Raw genomic sequence first — 21520 nt, 5'->3', positions numbered from 1 at the left:
TTTATTATCATTGAAGGTTTTAATATTAAAAATACTAGTATCTGTGTTATAAATATTATTATTTCTATTACAATTCAAAGCATTAATATCAAAAATATTATTATTTGCGGTACAAATATTTTTATTTTTATTTTTATTCAAAGCATTAATACTCGTCCAGGTCTTGCCACGTGGTGCACGGGTTCAGTTGTGCACACTGGGCAAGGCAACCCCACTGCCAGGTGTCCCTATGAGGGGCGTGGGCCTGGCTCATGCCCAGGGCAATAATGTTAACACCTTTGTATTATATTATTTATATTTGCATGTTATTTTGATGTGATAATTTCAAAAATAATTTTAAAAAATAAAAAATTTTATTTAAATATATTTATAAATAAAAAATATTTTAAACTACAACCATTGTATCGTTATTAAAAATACTTTTTATTTACTGCTTTATATTTGACAAACAAAAATAAGATTAGGATTGCATGTGTGATTCTGGTTTCCATGTCGTCCATGGATCTTCGATTGCTCCTGCTGTTGGATTCATTTAAACGGGTTATAAAAATGACACGTCAAAATACATCAATTAAGAAATTGCAAAGACCTTTCTTGACCCTGTTTTCCTCTTTCTCTACCGCTTTGAGCATCTAAACTTTCGGTCACATAATATAAATATATAAATAATTATGATGGATGAATTGTAAATTAATTAATATCAATATGTTGTTTATTAAAAAAAATAAGTTGAAACAGCTTACTTGTAATTACAAAGGAAAAAAAACCATCATAAGCAATCTCATAGGTTTTTTATTTTTGCTGTTAAAACCGTGTTTTGTATTTTTTTTAATATTTAAAAATTAAAAAAAATATATTTTTTTATATATTCTTATTTTTTAAAAAAATAATGGTGACCCATGTACCACCGTAAGCTTCGACGTCACAGAACAATTTCCCATTGAGAAACTCCCAGTCATTTTCAGAGAATGACAAACAGGACTGCCCAATCACATAAGCAACCTATGCTAAAAATTAAAAAAAAAAAATATTAAGAAAAGTTTATCACATGAGATGAGAGAGAATAACTTTTAGGTAAACGAAAATAATATAATATCCACCCAGGAACAATGTAGAAGGTACTTGATGTGTGATGCTAACAGTGGGTTAGGTTGCGTTAATTTTTGCATTTAAAAAAATATTTTTTAAATTTTTTATCTTAATTTTCTTTTAATATAATAATATTAATAATACATTTTAAAAAACAAAAAAATATTTTAATATATTTTTAAATAAAAAATTCATCAAAAAACAATTATTGTCACAGTTACCTTGATTGATACAAAAGCAAAGCAAGACATCACTCTTCTGACATGTTCCCAGCATCTTCTACATGCCATAAATCAGGTCCCCTGCAGCTTCTAGCTGTCACCAAAAGCACTACTGCACCTCCTTCAATCTTCACAGTTCACATCTGAAATTCTTGAGACTGGAGAGTCTCGGTAGAGATGAGTGATCCCAAGTATGCTTATCCATACCCTGCTCAAGGTAATCATCTATCTTTCTCATCTTTTATAATCTCATCTGTTTGCTGCTGCTGCTTCTTTCTCTTCTGACACTCCTTTCAAAGATGCAAGCTTCGTTTTTCTACTTAATAGTGATATGGGGTTTTCCTCTTGTTCTTCAGTCTATGTGTGCAAGGGATTCTCTTTAGGATCGCTCGAGAATCGACTTATGTATTGAAGGATTTTTTTAAAAAAAATTTCCTTGGGTTTTCGTTTTATCAGATCTTATGATATCATCATTTTTCTTTTGCTCCTGATATTGCACATCTTATGCTATTCTAGTTCCTTTTTCAAGATTAATTATGTTTATCTTGAGATCATTTTATGGTTGTTTCCTCCTTTACTTTTCCCTGTGCCGGCGGGTTATTATCAAGGACCTCCAGTGATGCCACCTCCACAATATTATGCTGCCCCACCACCTCGGAGAGAGCCTGGTTTCCTCGAGGGATGGTAATTCTTTTGAAACTTGTTAAAATACCGACTGAATTATATGGATTAGAATACGCAAAAAAGAAAGAAAACCCTTGTTTTACTTGTCTTGCTCTTGGTTCTTGGTCTATGAAAGTGGTATAACATAGATATTTCTTGAATTTCTGGTTACAGCCTTGCAGCTTTGTGTTGTTGCTGCCTTATTGACGAGTGTTGCTGCGACCCCTCCATCCTCTTTATTAGCTAACAGAGCCACATATTATGCTTCTTGCACGAGTAATTATAGTTTGTTGTGTGTTATAATAATAGAGTGAATGAACTCTGTTATTTATAATTACCCTGGAACATTTTACTATATATATAAATTATATAATATGGTCTCCTCTTGATCTTTCTTCGTCCAGTAGTGCACAGTGGATTCAACAATTTTATTTCTAATTAGATGGTGAATAAAGGAATAAAGACCTATATATATGATTGTTAGTTAATTCCTTGAGCAGCAATGGTTCGACTAATAAAATATTTAAGAGGTATTATAGGCTGTAATATTTTATATAGTGAATTTCTCGCTATATTAAAAAAAATATATAACAATGCTAACTGGATTTTAGAATCAAATAATATTAAATCTGGCTTTATCTTTATTATCAATGATGGCGCAATATCTTGAAAATCATGCCAGCAAAATGAAGGAAATGATTTCATTGGCCAGATTCTAGAAACTGGCTTCAAATATAGTGAAATTCTAGCCACTGTTATTGCATTGTGTTGCTTCGAAGAATTGGCAGTGAAGTTATCTCGAAGAATTCTCACCACTATTTTTTTTTTTAATTAATATGAGTATTCAAATCAGTTTGTATATTTTAATTAATTTCATGGATTTTAAAGTTAATAATAATATAAATATCTAGTAGCTCTAAAATTTATAGTACTCAAATTAATAATTTCTAGAAAAAAATAATTTTAAAATTTAACTAATTAAACTATACTTCTCGTATTAATCTTTGACATGCTTCTAGTTTATCCTCGTTAAAGAAAATAATTAGCATGATTTGGAGATGTATCTATCTCTAGCCAGCCTAATCACACAGAAATTGAAGATGTGTAACACATCGACACACGCATCCATTTTCGGCTTTACAGAACAAAATCTCGTGTTTACTTTATTAGATGGACCAGTTTGATTGAATTAATTATTCATCAATCAATTAGATCAATCAAATTTTATTAAATTAATAATTTTTTCAATTTAAATTAAACCCAATCCTAATTAAGAAAGTAAATTTATCAAGCAAAGCAATCAATCCAAACCCGGTTTAATAACTATTATATTATTTAAAACCAAGTTAATAAGTGAAACTAACTTTGAAAAATACACCATTTCTTCTGAGATATTTTTTCATTAATTTGTTTCAAAATTAATATTACATGAGAAGTTTATCTGGAAACGTGATTTATTGTGTATTTTTTAAAAAATTTATATGTTTTTAGATTGTTTTAATATGTTAATTTTAAAAACTAAAAAAAATATTATTTTAATATAATTTTAAATAAAAAATACTTTAAACCCATTATCACAATTCAAAATATACCCGAAGTTCAATAATCCTTATATTTTTTTAATATATTTTTTTATCCAATTTAAAATATACCCGAAGTCCAAGAATCCTTTCATACTCGTCTTCCCTTCGTTTCAATTCAACCAATGCATTATTAATACAGATGTCTCTGTAATATAATGACCACCTGTGGTAATGATGTTTTTTTTCCTCTGATTGCTAGTTTGTTATTGCATATTTGATAGTGTTGTATTGATTATTTTTAAATTGTTTTTTTTAAAAATATATTAAAATAATATATTTTTAAAATTTATTTTTATATTAATATATGAACAATATAAAAAATTAATAATTTAAAAAAAAACTTTTGACAAACAGCCTTCGAAACACAACGACAAGACTCTTCCGATTTGAACGTGCGGGCCAGAAACATTTGTGTCGTGTGGGGCCTGTGTTGCTTAATTTTCAGGCGGCTTTTTTGTTAAAAAAGTCTTTGCCTTTTGGATAAATAAACTTTGCAAATGGGTATTGAGAAATTAATATCTTGATTAAATTAATACTTGAAAAAGATATATAAACACCCCAAATTTATTGAATATACCTATATATATTGGGGGATGTAGTTTTCTGAATGTATCAACCTAATTTAATAATTTTATTTTTTATTGTCAATATTCTGGAAACAGTTTCAAAATAAATAAATTTTTTTAGTGGTTTTTCTTGAGGTTATGTTTGTTTTTACATTTCAAAAATGTTTTTGAAAAAAATTAATTTTTATTTTTATTTTTTTATTTTAAATTAATATTTTTTAGTATTTTTAAATTATTTTGTATTGATATTAAAAATAATTTTTAAAAATAAAAAAAATATTATTTTAATATATTATCAAGTATAATCGCAACTATATTTTTAAAGAGACGAATCAAATCCTTCATGATTAGCATTTAAAATATTGTACAAGAAAGCCATGAAGAATACAGTCTAAGAAGCAAATCTGTTTTTAGATTTTATTTTTGGAAAGATTTTTATGAAAAAAATAATGCTGGCAATAATTATTTTCAGGGAGTCGTTTCCTTCAGGACACCTTTTCAACAATCTCATTATGTTTGTCTGATGTGAGATCCCATGAGATAAGAATAAACTGGTAATAAAGAACCTCTAACCATTTTTGTCAAAGATAGTGTTTGGTAGCATAGGAGAATTGTTTTTTAAAATGATTTTTATTTGTAAATATATAAAAGTAATAGTTTTTAAATTTTATTTTTGATATAAGAATATAAAAAATTTTAAAAATATAAAAAAGTTATTTTAAAAAAATAATGCCAGCATAGAAACAAATACTATCTTGCTTAAAATAAGTAGTTTTTTTCTTTTTTCAAGATTAATTTAGAAAGTATTTTTTATTTTTTAAAATATAATTTTTATATCATCATATCAAAACGATTTAAAAATACTAAAAAAATTAATTTAAAATAAAATTAATTTAAATTTTAATGAAAAATAGGTTTAGACTCCATGAAACCAATTTAAACTATTTAAATTAAAAAAATTAACTAAGATTTTAAAAAAATGAACTGAACACCAAATTGATTAGTGGGTTATTTTATAGTAAGTTTTTAGTTTATAATAAGGTTTTTGAGTTTAATTCAGGTTATCTTGGTTTTTTTAGTTTTTAAAATATAAAACTGAACTATATTTTAAAAAATTTAAAAACAATCAAAATTATTTAAAAAAATTCAAAAAACTATCTGGTTGGATATATTTTAGATCAATAATTGTAAGTATCTCGAATAATTTGCTCATTCTTAAAAAAATATTTATACAAAACATGAGCTAACTATGAGTATTGATTAGACTTTGATACAAGTCATAAAAACAAACATTGGACTGTCAATCTCTATCTTCCTTCGGTAACAAGAAGACAAGATTATTAGTCCCATGATTCTCTAATTAATCAAAATTAAGCTGCTAATCCAAAATTTAAAAGGCGCTTAAAAGTTAAAACTCCCTTTCACCAACACCTGTACGGCGTCGCTTCTCCTCTCCCCCGTCTATAACTACGCCAAGTCATAAATAATTCCACGACTCGCCAACTCAGTCTCCACTTTGCTCTGGAGTGGTGAACTAAAAAGTAAAGAAAAGAAAGGTAGACCCACGCGAACTCGGTGACTCAATCACTCTACACTTTTTCAGGATCTGAATTCTAGGGTTCCTTGAGTTAGTAATCGGACTCAGGAGATGACGAGTCCGATCACGCCAAGCAATGGCAGTGGTAGGGCTTTATCGTTAACGTCAAGTGCTAGAGGTTTGAAGACTCCTTTAACTGACGAGAAGATCTGGAAACGACTTAAAGAGGCTGGATTTGATGAAGAATCCGTTAAAAGAAGAGATAAGGCTGCTCTTATTGCCTATATTGCAAATCTTGAAGCCGAGGTTTGCTTTCTTCTTGTTCATTTTTTTTTAATTTATTGTTGCTTTATTTGAATTTTTTTTCTTTTTTTTTTACGAAAAGGGAAGGAAATTGGAGAAAACCCTAATTTGTAAATTGACTGTATTTTTTTTTTTTTGTTATGGTAGTTTAGTGAAGAGTTAAATTAATAGTGATTAAACTCAGGTAACTGTGGTATTACTCTTAATTACTTCATTTTTTGGGTTAGGATGAATGATTTTCCTTTTAAATTTTTGGGTTTGGATAAGTAGTAATTAATCAGTGATTTCAAGAGTAATGGAAGTAGAAAGATGGTGTCATTTTTTGAGAAGGAATCAATTTTCTGTGTTTGAGCGTGCTTGTAATAATTATTGCTTTTATGGTGGATTAAATGTCACTACTGTAGTTAATTTTGTTACATGAGTGGGGGGAGTTTTTTTGACTGGTGTAATTTCATGTAGATGTTTGACCTTCAATACCATATGGGGCTTCTCATATTGGAAAAAAAAGAGTGGACTTCGAAATATGATCAAATGAAATCGTCTGCCGAAACAGCTGATTTAATGCGTAGGCGTGATCAAGCTTCACATTTATCTGCCTTAGCTGAGGCGAGGAAACGAGAAGAAAGTTTGAAGAAGGCTTTAGGAGTTGAGAAAGAGTGTATATCAAGTGTAAGATTTTTTGGGGGCTTCTTTCTTTCTTCTTTTCCAATTTTTGCCAATCGTTGTTATAGAATTCTTAAGGTTTTCTGATGGATTTTTTGTAGATGGAGAAAGCATTGCATGAGATGCGTGCAGAATCTGCTGAAACCAAGGTTGCAGCTGACTCTAAGTTGTCTGAAGCCCGTGATATGGTACAAGATGCCCAGAAAAAGTTTTTAGATGCTGAGGCAAAACTGCATGCTGCTGAAGCTTTACAAGCAGAAGCTAGCCGGTATCATCGAGCTGCAGAAAGAAAGCTCCAGGAAGTTGAGGCACGTGAAGCTGATCTTAGCAGGCGAATGACAGCTTTCAAAACTGAGTAAATATTCCAACCATCATCTTACTCTCTCCGTTTTATTTGCCCAGTGAACTGACACCATAGCATTTAGCTTAATTGTAGATTTTCAATGTGATGATTTGTAATGTCATTTAGTTCCATGGTTTCATTTAACAACCTGTTTGAAAACTTTGTTATCAAACGTCTGCATATTTCATTACTATGCAAAGGCTTTACTGGTCTTTAATTCTTTTGTAAACAATGAATGCAGCCACCAATGTCTACGAGTCTTGATTTTTGGTGTTTGGGGACAGTGATGCATGGCTCATTGTTTGGGGTCATTTCATTGAGTATCTGCAATTGTTTTTTTACCTGGTCATGCTATTTTCTTAAGAAACACTAGTTAACCATGCCAGCTATTTTATTCCTTGTGGAGTTGGGCTGTGTAATTCTTTTATTTGGTTGTGATCATAAGTTGAATTTCATCACTTATCAAGATGCAGGATATAGATAGAAATTGGAAATGCAAAATTGGCAGGTTGTTTGAGTGGTGAACATAATTCTTCCAATAAATTGGGTTTAGGAGAAAGTTGTGGTAGAGATTAAAAAAAATAGAAACAAAGGGATCAGATTGCAAAATATTTGAGAGGTTATTCATTTCGGGTGAAACATGGGCAAGAGTAACATGAGAAAATGATTTATTGCTAATAATTGATTTCCAATGAACTCTGCTTGATTCAAATGCAAAATTCAATTTTGATGTTTGATTGGTTCAAATTAGTTGTAGAACTAAATTGAATTTTATCGCAGAATTGGTTCCAAACAGGCTGTAACGGAATAGTAGATGATTAGTTTGCCTGACATAAACTAATAGGCAAAAAAAGGTCATGTTTGATGATAATGCAGAAACACAAACATAAACAGACATATTTTTTTAGTTTTTAAGCAACTTAACTGTGCACACATCATTGCATATTTGTTGTAACATTTGACCAACAGTTGTTTTGTTCTCTAGAAATTTGGTTGTGAGTTTGTTAATGTGTTTTTTTTCCCTTTTCGTAGTTGTGATGCAAAAGAGAAGGAGATTGGTCTTGAGAGACAATCTTTGAGTGAAAGACGGAAGGTTTTGCAGCAGGAACAGGAAAGTTTACTTGATGGACAAGCTTTGCTGAACCAGAGGGAGGATTATGTTGCCAACAAATCTCAAGAGCTAAATCAACTTGAAAAAGTGCTGGAAGTCTCAAAAGAAAATATTGAGAAGGAACTTAGAGCCCTAAATGATGAGAAATCCAAGCTGGAGCTGACCATAGCTTCCTTGTCTCAAAGAGAGGAGGTCAGTGTTTTCTCAAATTTATTGTCAATGTGTCAGATTGCTTTACTTATATACCTCTACCTTTTCTTTTGAGTGCATGTAGGCTGTTATTGAGAGAGAAGCTCAACTAAGCAAGAGAGAACAAGAGCTACTTGTTTTCCAGGAAAAGCTTGCCAGCAAGGAATCGGTGAGTTTTTTCTTTTGCTAAAGTTGGGATTCATTTCCATTTTGAGTACTTTAAACATTTTTCTCTTATCAGATTATTATTTTGAAATTTGTTGTTCAAAATGCAGGTTGAAATTCAAAAAGTTACTGCCAGTCATGAGAATGTTTTGAGAACAAAGAATTCAGAATTTGAAGCAGAGCTGGACAAGAAACGCAAATTGGTGGAAGATGAAATTGAAGCCAAGAGACGGGCTTGGGAACTGAGAGAGGTTGATCTTAAACAGAGGGAGGACCTAGTGCTAGAAAAGGAACATGACTTGGAGGTTCAATTAAGAGCCTTGGTAGATAGGGAAAAGGATGTGACAGACAAGATCAACTTTCTTGATGATAAAGAAAGAAGTTTGAATGTTGTTGAGAAGGATATTGAATTGAGAAGAACTCTTCTGCTGCAAGAAAGAGAAGAGATTAACAAAACAAAGCTAGATCTTCAGAAGTCATTGGACTCTTTGGAAGACAAAAGGAAACAAGTTGATTGTGCAAAGGAGAAACTACAGACCATGACAAGTGAAACAAATGAATATGCAGCTTTAGAGATGAAACTGAAAGAAGAAGTTGACACTCTTAGGGCTCAAAAACTAGAACTTGTGGCTGAGGAAGACAGACTGAAAAATGAGAAGGGCAAATTTGAAACTGAGTGGGAGTTGATTGATGAAAAAAGAGAAGAGCTAAGGCAGGAAGCCGAACGTGTAGCTGAGGAGAGAGAAGCTGTTTCCAGGTTGCTCAAAGAAGAGCGTGATAGCCTTAGACTAGAGAAGAAAGAAATACGAGATCAACATAAGAAAGATGTTGAGTCTCTTAATCACGAGCGTGAAGATTTCATGAATAAAATGGAACAAGAGCGCTCTGAATGGTTCAACAGGATTCAGAAGGAACATTCGGACTTCTTGTTGGGCATTGAGATGCAGAAGAGGGAACTAGAGAGCAGTATTGATAAAAGGCGTGAAGAGATAGAAAGCTATTTAAGGGATAAAGAGAAAGCCTTTGAGCTAGAAAAGAAAAGTGAGCTTCAACATATTGCTTCTCTTAGAGAAAAAGCAGAAAAAGAGTTGGAACAAGTTACTTTAGAAATGAAGAAACTTGATGCTGAGAGAATGGAGATAAATTTGGACCGTGAGCGAAGGGATGGGGAATGGGCAATGCTGAATAAGTCCATTGAGGAACTCAAGGGTCAGACACAGAAATTAGAGAAACAAAGGCAACTGTTACGTGGAGAGAGAGAAGAGATTTATGTTCAGATTGAGCAACTAAAAAAATTGGATAATTTGAAACTTGCCTTGGATGATATGGAAATGGAAGAGATGCAACTTTCCAATATGGAGTCTAGCCGCCAGAAAATATCTACAATAAGACGATTGAAGCAACAAACTACTGTACAAGATACTGATTTGGCTTCATATGGAAAAGTAGATGCTGCCAGCAATGTAGGTGGACTCAACTCTCCTACACCAAAAACAAGTGTTGCTTCCCCACCCAACTCTGCTCGTTTTTCTTGGATAAAGCGTTGCACTGAATTGGTCTTCAAAAATTCCCCTGAGAAGCCCTTGTCAAAGAGCGAGGAGTCTGGGATGTCTGGCCACGAAGATACAAGTTTGACAGCTGGAAAACTGGATTCTTCCAATGGATACTGTGGGAAAAAGCTCAAGTCGGTACAAAGTTTTGACAAGAGTCAACCTATTAGATATGCTTATGGTGAGCCAAAAGTGATACTTGAAGTGCCTCCTAAAGGAGATATTTCTAAGGAATCATGCGGTGTTGAATATGATATCATGGAAGTTGCAAATGAAAGGCTCACATTCCCAATTTCTGATCTAGCCCCACAGGCTGAAAGGAAACGACGTGTTGACAATTCATCTTTAGATAATTCTGTTGATTCTCAGCATGGGAAAGGTCAGAGCAATAAGAGGAGGAGGCAAGAGGAAATTGCCAGTGCAATTTTACCTGAAGATACTGTTAATGACAGGTATAACTCTTTGCTCTACTGTCTTCTTGCATATTTGCTAGCTTAACATGTTTGTTGTTACTCGTGCGTCTTTTTTAAAATAATATAATTTATTTATTCATCTGTTTTCAGTGTAACTTCAACCCAGGAAGCTGTTTGTAAGGATCAGCATGCAGCTGAAGAAGCAGATGTAGTAATTATGGACAAAATCATTAAAGTTTCTGAAGTGACTTGTGAAATAACTAGCACAAACAGTTTTGCTCATCAAGAAATATCAGTGCAGCTTCAAAGTTCTGAAAAGACATCCCACCACAACACTGGTAAAGACAAGGAGGTTTCAGAAGTGTTAAAGGAGTAGTGTGTGGGAGATGTTGGAAATGGCTCCAAGTAAAGTCAGGTAACTTGTAATGCCTTAAATCATCCCTATTACCGTGATCTTGCATGAGAATACACAGCACTAAGCTGCAGTTTTAAATCATTGATCAACTTTGTGATTTCTTGTGTGGTCTGATTTTTCTTTTTAGATTGGGCATGATGGTATATTGATCTAGATTGCTCATAATTGAACCTTTAATGTTTGCATCAATGTCAATTGTATTTTTTATGTTGCTGGTATCATCTGCAAGTTCTTGGATGGTTTACTATGAAATTTTTTTACTGTCACCCACAGTTGCTGCTCATAAATTAACTCCATTTGTGATTTTATAGTTGAAAACTGTGTTTTCTACAACCTTCTACAACTATGACAAATATTAGTAGGTTTACTGTTTAGATTAGACGTGGTTTTTTAATGTTCATGATTTGGTAAATATCACTGCATTTTGCGCTTACCCATGCTAACTGTAAACATTGGAGGATAACTTGATAAGTAAAGCTTGTTTATTTAAAGTCATCAGCGAGTCTTTAGTAACTAGTACCAAGCACCAAACTATAATTAATAGTTCCCTGATTTGTTGATTTTTTATTTTTTCTAATTCTAGTGACTTTGATGATGGAATTCACCTGACATTTTTCAAAAAATAATGAGTATTGAAATCATAAATCTATCTTGTTTAAGAATACCTTCGACTACATGCTTAATGATCATTCCAGTTATACATATCCAATGAGGTGTTTGAAAATCCAGGCTGATGAACCCTTGAGTTATCTTCTATGTTGACAATATTCTTACGATGCAGCACATTTTTTTTGGAAGCTGGCCTTGAAAATTATTCATAGAAACTGTTGTTTATTCATAAACATTTGGCTAGAGAATTAAAAACAAGTTCTTTGTCTTTATAGCAATGCAGGAGCTGGTAGATTTTGAACTCCATGTCAGAAAGGGGGAGCTTAAACAGCAAGTCTTTTAGATGTAGACGATGCAGACAACACCCACATTTTCTGGAAAAGAGTTAAAACTTAAAATAGTGTTGCCTTGTAGATGTGAATATATGGTGTTTTTAAACATGCTAATATGCTTCCAAGGTCTTGAAAACTTTAGTTTCTGAAATGTTGTGCTTTTTGGTCATTTTCACTGGACTTACCATGACCTATGCTGCCTTGTAAAGTGCATATCTTCATGGATAGAAATCAATTAACCGGAGCTGCAAGTCTAGATCAAAGTCACCAACTCTGTTTTAGGCCATGCAATTGCTGGAAGTAGCGGATTTGCAGGAATGGTGAGGGGCAGGTCCATTCAAGGCACGTTAACAGGGATCCGAGCTTGCAGCAAATTTATAGTTAGAGGAAAGGTGTGTCGATCATTTGTGTGTATAAACGTTGAAGGGGCGTGCCATTTTATTTTCTGATTGGTGATTAAACAAGAAATTAGGTGTCTATACCATGCTAGTTGATGAACAGTTTTATTTTCCAGGACATTCACCAATGTCTTAGAAAATATCTCCATAGCTTCTCTGGTTATGTTTGGAAAGAGAAGTCTAAATGTGCTCGACAGATTAATGCAATCCTACTTGCAGAATATGAGTTAAGTTAATTCTGTAGCAAGAAAACCAAAATAAGCTCGGGCATCTTATTTAAAAATAGAGGAATATTTCAATTTTAAATAAAATTGAAGTGGAAATAGGAAAATTTAAATTTCTTATTTAAATTTAATATTTCATTATTTAGATAATTAAAAACCGGTTTTTAGAACTTTTAAGTTTGTATGGAGTTTGGAAAACGTGTTACAGGTTTTCTATAAATTTTTATCATGTTTTTTTTTTATTTTTCAAATAAAAAACAAATAATGAATGATATAATATTTTTATATAAAGGTATTTTTTTTAGCAATGTACAACATTAATTTCGTCCACTGTCATAATTTTTTTTATCATAAATCTAATAAAATAAATCAATTTTTTAGTCCATGATAATTTTTAATTTGAATGAAATAGAATTGATATCTTATATTTAGATTATCACAAATGTAAAATATTAAGATAACTTTATAGTTATAATCTTTACGTATTTTTTTCAATGAAAAAATCATTCTGTGTTCTTAAAAAAAAAAATTCAATTTTATAATGGTAATTGTTCTAGACAAAATACAAAATGTTGACACCCTTGAGTAACCAATGCTCCTAGGACCCGTGGTTTGGAATTACACTTCCAGCCATTTAGCCAAGGCTCAGGAAAAGGAGAACAAATTCACAATCTACAGTAAGGAGGACAAATTCACAATCTAGTCTTTTTCCGCGTATTAGGGTTCAAATTCAGAATTGTAAGGTTCATAGCAGTTTTGAACTCATACACAGAACAGTTCATTTTGGATGTTTAGAAGTAGTGTTTGTTTTCTAACCTGCTTTTTTTTTATTCAGAATTTTATTAAAATAATTTTTTTTTATTTTTTAAAATTTATTTTCGATATTAACAATTAAAATATTAAAAAAAATAGTATTTTTTTTTAAAAAATAAATTTTAACCAACCTCCGGGGCTTAACAAGATCTGGCCTCCGTTGAACTTTTCCAACCCTTTTCTATACTAACAACGGTCGTAAACTTGCTTTCGACCCGATTTTCCTAGGCAATTTTTGTTTCGCTGCTCGGAGGGAAACTGTCTTCCTATTCCCTAAATGAGTTTTTTGCAGACTTCTACCTGTGCAGAGAGAGAGATCAAAAATGGTTTCCCAATTTCCAAAACGACTAGTCTGCTCCTAGCCATCTACTTCTCGTGTACAAATGCTGACACGTTCAGGCCTCCAAGGGCAAAACCTAAAGAATACCAAGCAGCCAAAAAATAAAGAGAGCGTTGAAAAAAAGAAAGAGCTTGGAACTTACCAGACATCTTTCAATGGCATCTTTTTGTGCGATGCTCTCCAGGCACTAATCGCTGGACTCAGTAGGCTCTTGGACGTGTACCTATCCCTCGACCCTAAATGTTCTCGGGCTGGACATTCCAAGTGATTTTACCAGATAAACTAGTTAATTTCCACCAACCTTAAATTGATCCAAATGATTGTTATTGGCAGCAAAAGTGATGAACATGTTCATGTCAAGAAGAACAGAGGACCTCGCTTGTTATCTTCCAGGGATATACATGTTTCCAGATTTCCTCAATACATAATCAAGATTCAAGACAGAATATGTACATCTAAGTTTTGTAGCAAGAAAAGATTAATTAAGATTGAAAACTTGTCGATACAAATAACTCAAAACACATTAAGCTCGCCGTTTACTCAACCGCCATGAATTAGGTTCGTGATATCTATCATAGAGAGGTTCAACACGTTCTTGACGCTTCCGCTTGCTCATTTTTGTAGGATCTGCCACTTTAAAGAATCTGGGAGCAAGTTCCACGAGCCATTTGGGATCTACAACTGTGCCCTCACGCATGTACTCCTTTGTAGTCATTACCAGCTCGTGGTATATGACCCAGTCCGGTTGTCTCTGGAAAAGTGCACTGCTGGGGTGGATATAAACTGGCTGGTTCTCAACTAAAGTCCTATAACCCTCCTGCGGGTCCTTTCTAGCCACATGGAAAAAGAATCCAGCTGTAATTGCTTTCCTTATCTTGGAAAAATTCTTCCCGGCACTAACAACATCCAATTTATACCTGAAATCCAACAGCGGTCTGAGTTATAATCATGCATGCAGACAACATGTTCTAGTTTAAAATCTGACAGACAATGAACTGGAATAATCATTAGCAACAACTATCTATGAATATCCTAGACAAATGGCATTACATACTGGCAGAGGATTAGTTTTACCACTCAGAGTGCACTCACACAATTCAAGGGATGAGAAAATTCATCATATCTCATAGGTTATGAAAGTAATAAAATGCAGCATATAAAACATAAAAAAATTGCAACCAAATGAACCTTGACTTGGCTTGAGTGACTGGCAATTAGATGTGTTTCCCCTGTCATCCCCATAAACAAGTGTAGGCATACTAATTGAATTAGTGACAAATTGAAAAATAACAATAAAAAAGAATATAATCCTAGCCTCACCAATTCAAAAACATGGGCAGAATATGTCATATATATCAGGACAAATATGCAATTAGCAGCCTTTTCATCCTAACATGCTCAGTAACATGCGTGTAAGTATCCTATAATTTGCAATAATACGTATATCGATATAATTCTACAATCGTCTACCACAACCATATTGACCAAGGCCAAATATCACTTTTCTTAATCATGCACAAGGCTCAGAAAATCAACAGTGAGCACAAATAAAGAAAACAGTGTGCAAGGCCAATAAAATAACATGAAAAAAACAGTAGCTAAAACAATAAAAGTTGCATATTTACTTGTCCATTATGCTTAGAAGCTGTTTTCTGACATCCTGCGCTCTCCTCAAGGATCGAGATTGGACAAAGTTCTCAAAACACCAAGGTCCTGAAAAATTCTTGGCTTTCCAAGCCTCATATACAGCAAGCAAAGTCAGATGGTCTCCCTCGGGCTGGAAAAACTTGGCCCTCTTCTGATCAGCCAGCGCTTGTTTCTCTCTGGGTCTGTAAAAGATGTTACCAGTAGTGATCATGGAAATAATAGTTAAAATCTCATCGGTGCACCCAAGGTCTACACTGGCCAGCAACATTTTCGACAATGGTGGTTCCAGAGGAAATTCTGCCATTTTCCTCCCTAGTTTGGTCAGAAGTCCCTCCTCGTCCAGAGCTCCAAGGCTATATAGCTGTTCCAAAGCAGAAATCAGGGCCTGGGGTGAAGGTGGATCCATAAAATCAAAAGACAAAAGGTCATTGATTCCCATGGCCTTCATTGTAAGTGTAGTGAATCCTAGATTAACTCTTTGGATTTCTGGAACCGAGGTGGGAGACATCTCATTGCGGTATGCACTTTCTGTGTAAAGACGATAACATTTTCCAGGCCCAGTACGCCCACCACGTCCAGCTCGTTGCTTGGCAGATGCTTGCGAAATTGGTGTTATAACCAGAGAATCAAGCCCTTGCTTTGGATTATACACATTCTGCTTGGCAAACCCAGGATCAATAACATAAAAAATTCCATCAATTGTTAAAGAAGCTTCAGCAATATTGGTTGCCACAACCACCTTCCTCTTCCCAGGGGGGACAGGTTCAAAAATTCTTGATTGCATTTCACTAGGAAGAGCACTATAAACAGGTAATATGATCAATTCAGGAACATTTTTTCCTAACCCTTTCATCCTTTCATAAAGAGACTGGCATGCAAAATCAATCTCCTCCTGACCTGTCAAGAATAGAAGTACATCACCTTCAGGTTCCGTCAAGTGGATTTGCAAGACAGTAATCAGAGACGCATCTAAATAGTCACTTTCAGGCTGTTTGGTGTACATTATCTCTACAGGAAAAGTTCTCCCAGGAATCGTGAATATGTTACAGTTGAAGAAATACCCTGAAAATTTCTCTGCATCCAGTGTGGCTGACGTGACAATCAAGCGAATATCAGGTCTTCTCTTCACAAGTTTCTTGAGTAGCCCAAAAAGGACATCAGTGTTAATTGTTCTCTCATGAGCTTCATCAAGCATTATCACTGAGTATTGAGAAAGGTTTTCATCAATCAAAATCTCCCTCATAAGCATACCATCTGTCATATACTTGATCACAGTATCTGGTCCAGTGCAATCCTCAAAACGAATAGCATAGCCAACTTCCTCACCTAAACGACAACCAAACTCTTCAGCCACCCTCTTGGCTACAGACATAGCAGCCACCCTACGAGGCTGAGTACATCCGATCTTACCCCTTGTAGTATAACCTGCCTCAGCAAGATACTGTGTCACCTGGGTAGTCTTGCCTGAACCTGTCTCACCAATAACAACCAAAACCTGATTTTCATGGATAGCCTGAATTAACTCTTTTTTCAATTTGTAAATTGGCAAGCTCTGCCTCTGTTCCTGGATAGATAGCTTGGATCTCTGCCCAAACGTCAATGCTTTCCCAAATGCATCCTTCTTCCATTCAGGCATGTCATAAGCAGATAAGCCAACACCACGCAGCTCCTGGGCAAGATGCCTCTCACCAGTCTCAGGCATTGGGTCTTCCCAAGGACGATTAAGATCCTTTGGTATCGAATCAAGCATAGTCCTCTGCTGCTGGTCCCTCACTTCTCTCCTCTCCTTTATAAGTGCAGACTGCAGAGCAGCTGCACGACTTAATGAACCTTCAGGATTCTTAAAAATTTTCACTGGTGACACATCAACAGAATACCTAGTCTGCCCTTGCAAAAATGCAGGCTCATCCTCGTTCATCTCAATCTCAAGCTCTTCCTCAACTCCCTCTTCTTGATAAAGAAACCCATCTACTTCATCATCATACATGGGGTGCTCTTGCACACTCAAAACTCCTGAAGCAATCAACTGTTTTGCTTCCCACTTCTCTGGAGAGCTCATTCTCTTCAAAGGCCTCCTTGATGGACCGGTATCCTCCTCCTCCTCCACAATCCTAATCCCTGACAACCCCGTCCTAGTCACTGGCCCCTCCTTAGATGACCCCAAAGCATTACTCCTAAAACCATCCTCCTCATCCCGCTTCTTCAAGGGAAGCAAATCCTTCCCACTATCCTGATCAACATCCCTCATCGAGAGACTCAACTTGTTCCCCGAAATCGAAATCACCTTAACATAAACCTCCTGATCCCTCTTCACAGCATCCTTCGCATTCCCAAGTCTCCTAGTTGCAATCTGTGAAACATGAACCAAACCCTCCTTCCCCCTAAAATCACTCAACTGCACAAAACAACCCGTATCCATCACCCTGGACACCCTCCCCTTATAAACCCCATACAATTCCAGCTCATTACTATTCCCGCCACCATACCCTTGTCTCACATTCCTTCTCTCCCTCTCACCTTCACCATCCTCTGTATCATAACCGTGTCTCACATTCCTTCTCTCCTTCTCACCTCCACCATCCTCTCTATCATAACCGTGTCTCACATTTCTTCTCTCCCTCTCACCTTCACCATCCTCTCTATCATACCCATCTCTCCTTCTTTCTCTATCTCTCCTCCTATCATCTCTATCATACCTATCTCTCCCTCTCTCTCTATCTCTATATCTATCCCTATCTCCATCCCTCCTATCTGTCCTTCCATGTTTATCTTCAGTATCTCTTTCTCTATGCCTTTCCTCATTCTCTCTTCTAATTTTCTCTTTAGCTTCAATTTCCAATTCCTTATCAATTTCTTTCACTCTGTCTCTGCTATCTTGAATCGAAAGAGCTTTAAATTTAGAATCTTTACCTGACCCATCACCCTCCATATCCTTTTTCACCTCCTTCTCCGCTTTAGGCGGCAAAATCGCGTGAATAATCGTCAGCAATGTCCGTACAAAGTAATCAGGCATTTCAGCTCCGTTTTCCTTCAGTTTGGCGTCGAACTCATCTACTGTGTCGCAACTCCGACCTAACTCGGTGATGAACTCAGCTAGGATTTTATCGCCAAACCCTAAGTGAGTTTCGAGTTCGCTGCAGACCTTGGAGACGAGGGAGAGGTACTCGAGTTTCTTTAATCCGGCGTCGTTTTCTCCTGCGGCTACCATTTTGGAGAGTTGAAAAGGGGAGATCGTGGAGAGAATTTTCTTTGTTAGGTTTCGATTGAGGGATGGAATTTGAAATTGATTGAAGTTTTTTCCTTCTTTTTTTTTGTGATCTGATATGAATTTGATTCTCTCTCTGTTTAATTTTAAAGACCTGACGTTTTTCGAAGGGCGGCTGAAAGGAGTGTAGGAAATGAACGAAGGCAAAGAAAAAGCCCAAATAATCTCTGGACAATAATAAAGTTATTTCATTAATTCCAAGTGAAATAATCCAATTAGTAAGGTATACAGTACAGTCTCACGCTGTATAATAATAAAAATAAATATTTGGTAAAAAAGGTAACCATTTAAATAATGAAAAAAATATTTTTTAGTTAAGAGTTTTTTATTCATATATTTATTTTATTTTAAAAAAATATTTATTTTATTAGTAACATGTTTTTTAAAATAAAACTAGAGGGAACTAAATTAAATATTCTTAAAAACTTTTAATAATTTAAATTAAGGAGAAGAAGTGTAACTCTTTAATCAAAATACTTTTTTTATTTATTTTTTTTAAAAAATATTTTTTCATATAATAAATATTATTTTTTAAAATAAAAATATATCATGATTTGAAAAGTAGTTTTCAATTAAAAAAAAATCATGACTCAATAATTTTGAACCGGATATATGAAACAAATAAAAGAATAATTAATTTAATACAATTATATAAAACTAACAATAAAAAATAATAAATAGATATCTTATTCTTCTCAAATATTGATGAGCAAATATTTAATAGTATTACTAAAAAGAATTTCAATTTTATTTGAAAACATTGGTATAATTCCAATAATTTTCTAAATATAATTTCAATAATTTTATTCTAAAATAAAATAAACAAAAACAAAAACTCAAGGGTAATTTAAAAAGGTGAGGTATGGTTAGGCATTAATTACATGCTTGTGCACTTGCCCATACGTTGTTTCCTCAAGTTGTTTTTTTTTTTAAGAATAAATAAAGAGTTGTGCATTATAATAAGTTTTGATCATTTCTAGGGACTGAAAAAATAAAATTTAGGTTTTAAAAATTTTAAATTTAAATTTATTTTCATCTAAAAACAAAAAAAAAATATCGTAGGAGCTCAATTGACATTAAGATTAGAATTTTATGTCTCCTCTTTTTTTTTATGTCTTTCTAATTTGTTTCTCAACTGATAAATACTAAAACATGAGAAAAATAAATTTTAGGATTGGAATTGTTAGTTTAAATGTCTCTAAGCACCTATGGATTAATTATTTTGATGATAACAATAATTAATGAATTTAATATGCATGTCAAAGGTTTTAATGATGTATGAATTCTTCCATATCAAATTGAAGCAATATGGATTTTTTGATGCAAACATGACTAGAAGATGCCTAAACTTATTTTCATTTAATCAAGTTTTTATAGAATTTAATTTGACATCACAAAAATAATTTTTATCCAAAATTATTTTATTTGTTGAATGTTATCATCAAAAAATATTATTGTTGCCAGAACCATACACGATAAAAAATACCTTATAAGAAATTCTCTTATCAAACATTTTGGTATTATCATTCAATTTATTTTAAATGAAAAGCATGAACTTTAATCAAATATAGTCTTGCACTTTTGATCACTAAAAAGCTTTTTATATATTTTTGGCTAAAAAACTATATCATGTGAGCTTATTTTTTTTTATCTATTGTTTGGTAAAGCGGTAAACTTGTAATTTTTTAAAACGTTATACTTGACTCTTTTTTCACTCAATAGCTGCTTTGTTTTAAGTGATTAACGAAGCTCTTGCAACAACTTTTTTTCTTTCAAAATTAATGATATAGTCATATTCCTAATAGATGGAAGAACACAAATATCAAGATATTTTAACTTTATCTCTCTTGTGTGAGTAACGATGGTCTTTTACTTATAAATACTACTTGTTCACTTCATGTGAACAACCTTACAATACTTTATGCTTGCAAACTCTCAAATCTAAAAGCTTTTATTATTTTCATAATCTTTTCGGAGCTTTAAACTCTATTTGTATTAATTCACAACTTCACATTCTTGAGTAAAAGACTTTAGCCCTATTTATTGCAAGGTGTGGCAAATATTATGAGAGTCATAGCTATTGTAAAAGTGTAAATGACACTTGAATTGCTTAGGAAGATATTGGTTATAAAACATTGAAAGGTTTAATTTTGATCATTGAAAAAGATTGTGAGTGAAAGGTTTTCTAATATTGATATCATAAAAAGATTAGTATATCATTAAGGTCTTACATATTAAAAAAACCATGAGTTGATAGTGAATACTTGAATGAAAGTTCAAGTAATGCATTAGGTGATTGTTTAGACCACTATAAAATCGATGTGCCTCTCTTACTCTCTATCTCATTTTATTTATGCCTTGTATATTCGTGTGTTGTTGTCGAAATTGATGTGTTAAATTTTTTAAAATATCAAATTTTCAATTAAGACCTCCACTCTTAGGTACTATTTAAGACTTTAAGGAATTTGCATGGCCAAACCACATGGATCGAATATGAAAATATAAAAAATTAAAGGACTAAAACAGACTTTAAAATTAAAACTACATGAATCAAATATGTAAATTTTAGGAACCAAAATGAATTTTAACTAATCAAAATGTACTAAATATATAAAATATGAAAAAACTAGGAATAGAAATATAAAATATTAAAATTTTATTAATCAAAATAGACTTTAACTGAAACTAAAGGGATAGAATATGAAAATATAAAAATTCTAAAGACCAAAATGGTTTTCACTATTTAATAAATAATAAAAAGCCTTCTTGTTGAATAAAATGATGGTGTTTTAAAATCCAATATATTTATAAATAAGGTTTTTGAGTATATGAATAGTGAGTAATCACATATTCACGCTAATATTCCCTTCTTCAAGGTTCACAAAGTTGATGGTTAGTGGTAGAAAATTTATCGCCTGCAAACAATCTTTTATGAGGTTTAAGGACCTTTATATGATAAAGTTAATGTCTTTTAGTAAAAGATTGCAATAAATAAGAGAATGAGCTTTAAATTCTAAGAACAAGAGTGTTTGTTCTTATTTTTGTATAATAAATGCTCTGGGAATTAAAGTACGAATACTT

At 33.1% G+C, this 21520-nt stretch overlaps 2 protein-coding genes and 1 long non-coding RNA gene across 4 annotated transcripts; 2 read left to right on the top strand and 1 right to left on the bottom strand.

Annotated features, from left to right (window-relative positions):
• Positions 1–1902: 1902 nt before the first annotated feature.
• Positions 1903–2376, top strand: LOC133678452 (uncharacterized). Its single transcript, XR_009835972.1, has 2 exons — positions 1903–1994; positions 2148–2376. It is a non-coding gene; the product is annotated as an uncharacterized LOC133678452 (long non-coding RNA).
• Positions 2377–5608: 3232 nt separating this feature from the next.
• On the top strand, positions 5609–12231 carry LOC133678985 (protein CROWDED NUCLEI 4). 2 transcript variants are annotated; one of them, XM_062101536.1, is made up of 8 exons: positions 5609–5965; positions 6422–6631; positions 6727–6980; positions 8001–8271; positions 8354–8437; positions 8544–10435; positions 10547–10811; positions 11962–12231. In XM_062101536.1, exons 1-7 carry the CDS (start codon positions 5771–5773, stop codon positions 10770–10772), a joined length of 3132 nt encoding a protein of 1043 aa, XP_061957520.1. In that variant the 5' UTR covers positions 5609–5770; the 3' UTR covers positions 10773–10811; positions 11962–12231. The 2 variants fall into 2 exon arrangements, with proteins under 2 accessions (XP_061957520.1, XP_061957519.1); XM_062101535.1 differs by having other exon boundaries at positions 11696–12231.
• A 1652-nt stretch (positions 12232–13883) lies between these two features.
• Positions 13884–18603, bottom strand: LOC133677881 (probable pre-mRNA-splicing factor ATP-dependent RNA helicase DEAH5). The gene is made up of 2 exons (XM_062100014.1): positions 15153–18603; positions 13884–14444 (listed from the first exon to the last, which is right to left on the bottom strand). Exons 1-2 carry the CDS (start codon positions 18380–18382, stop codon positions 14051–14053), a joined length of 3624 nt encoding a protein of 1207 aa, XP_061955998.1. The 5' UTR covers positions 18383–18603; the 3' UTR covers positions 13884–14050.
• Positions 18604–21520: the final 2917 nt, after the last annotated feature.

Source organism: Populus nigra, chromosome 18, assembly GCF_951802175.1.
Source record: "Populus nigra chromosome 18, ddPopNigr1.1, whole genome shotgun sequence".
NCBI lineage: Eukaryota > Viridiplantae > Streptophyta > Magnoliopsida > Malpighiales > Salicaceae > Populus > Populus nigra.
This window is presented reverse-complemented; position numbering and strand designations above follow the sequence as displayed.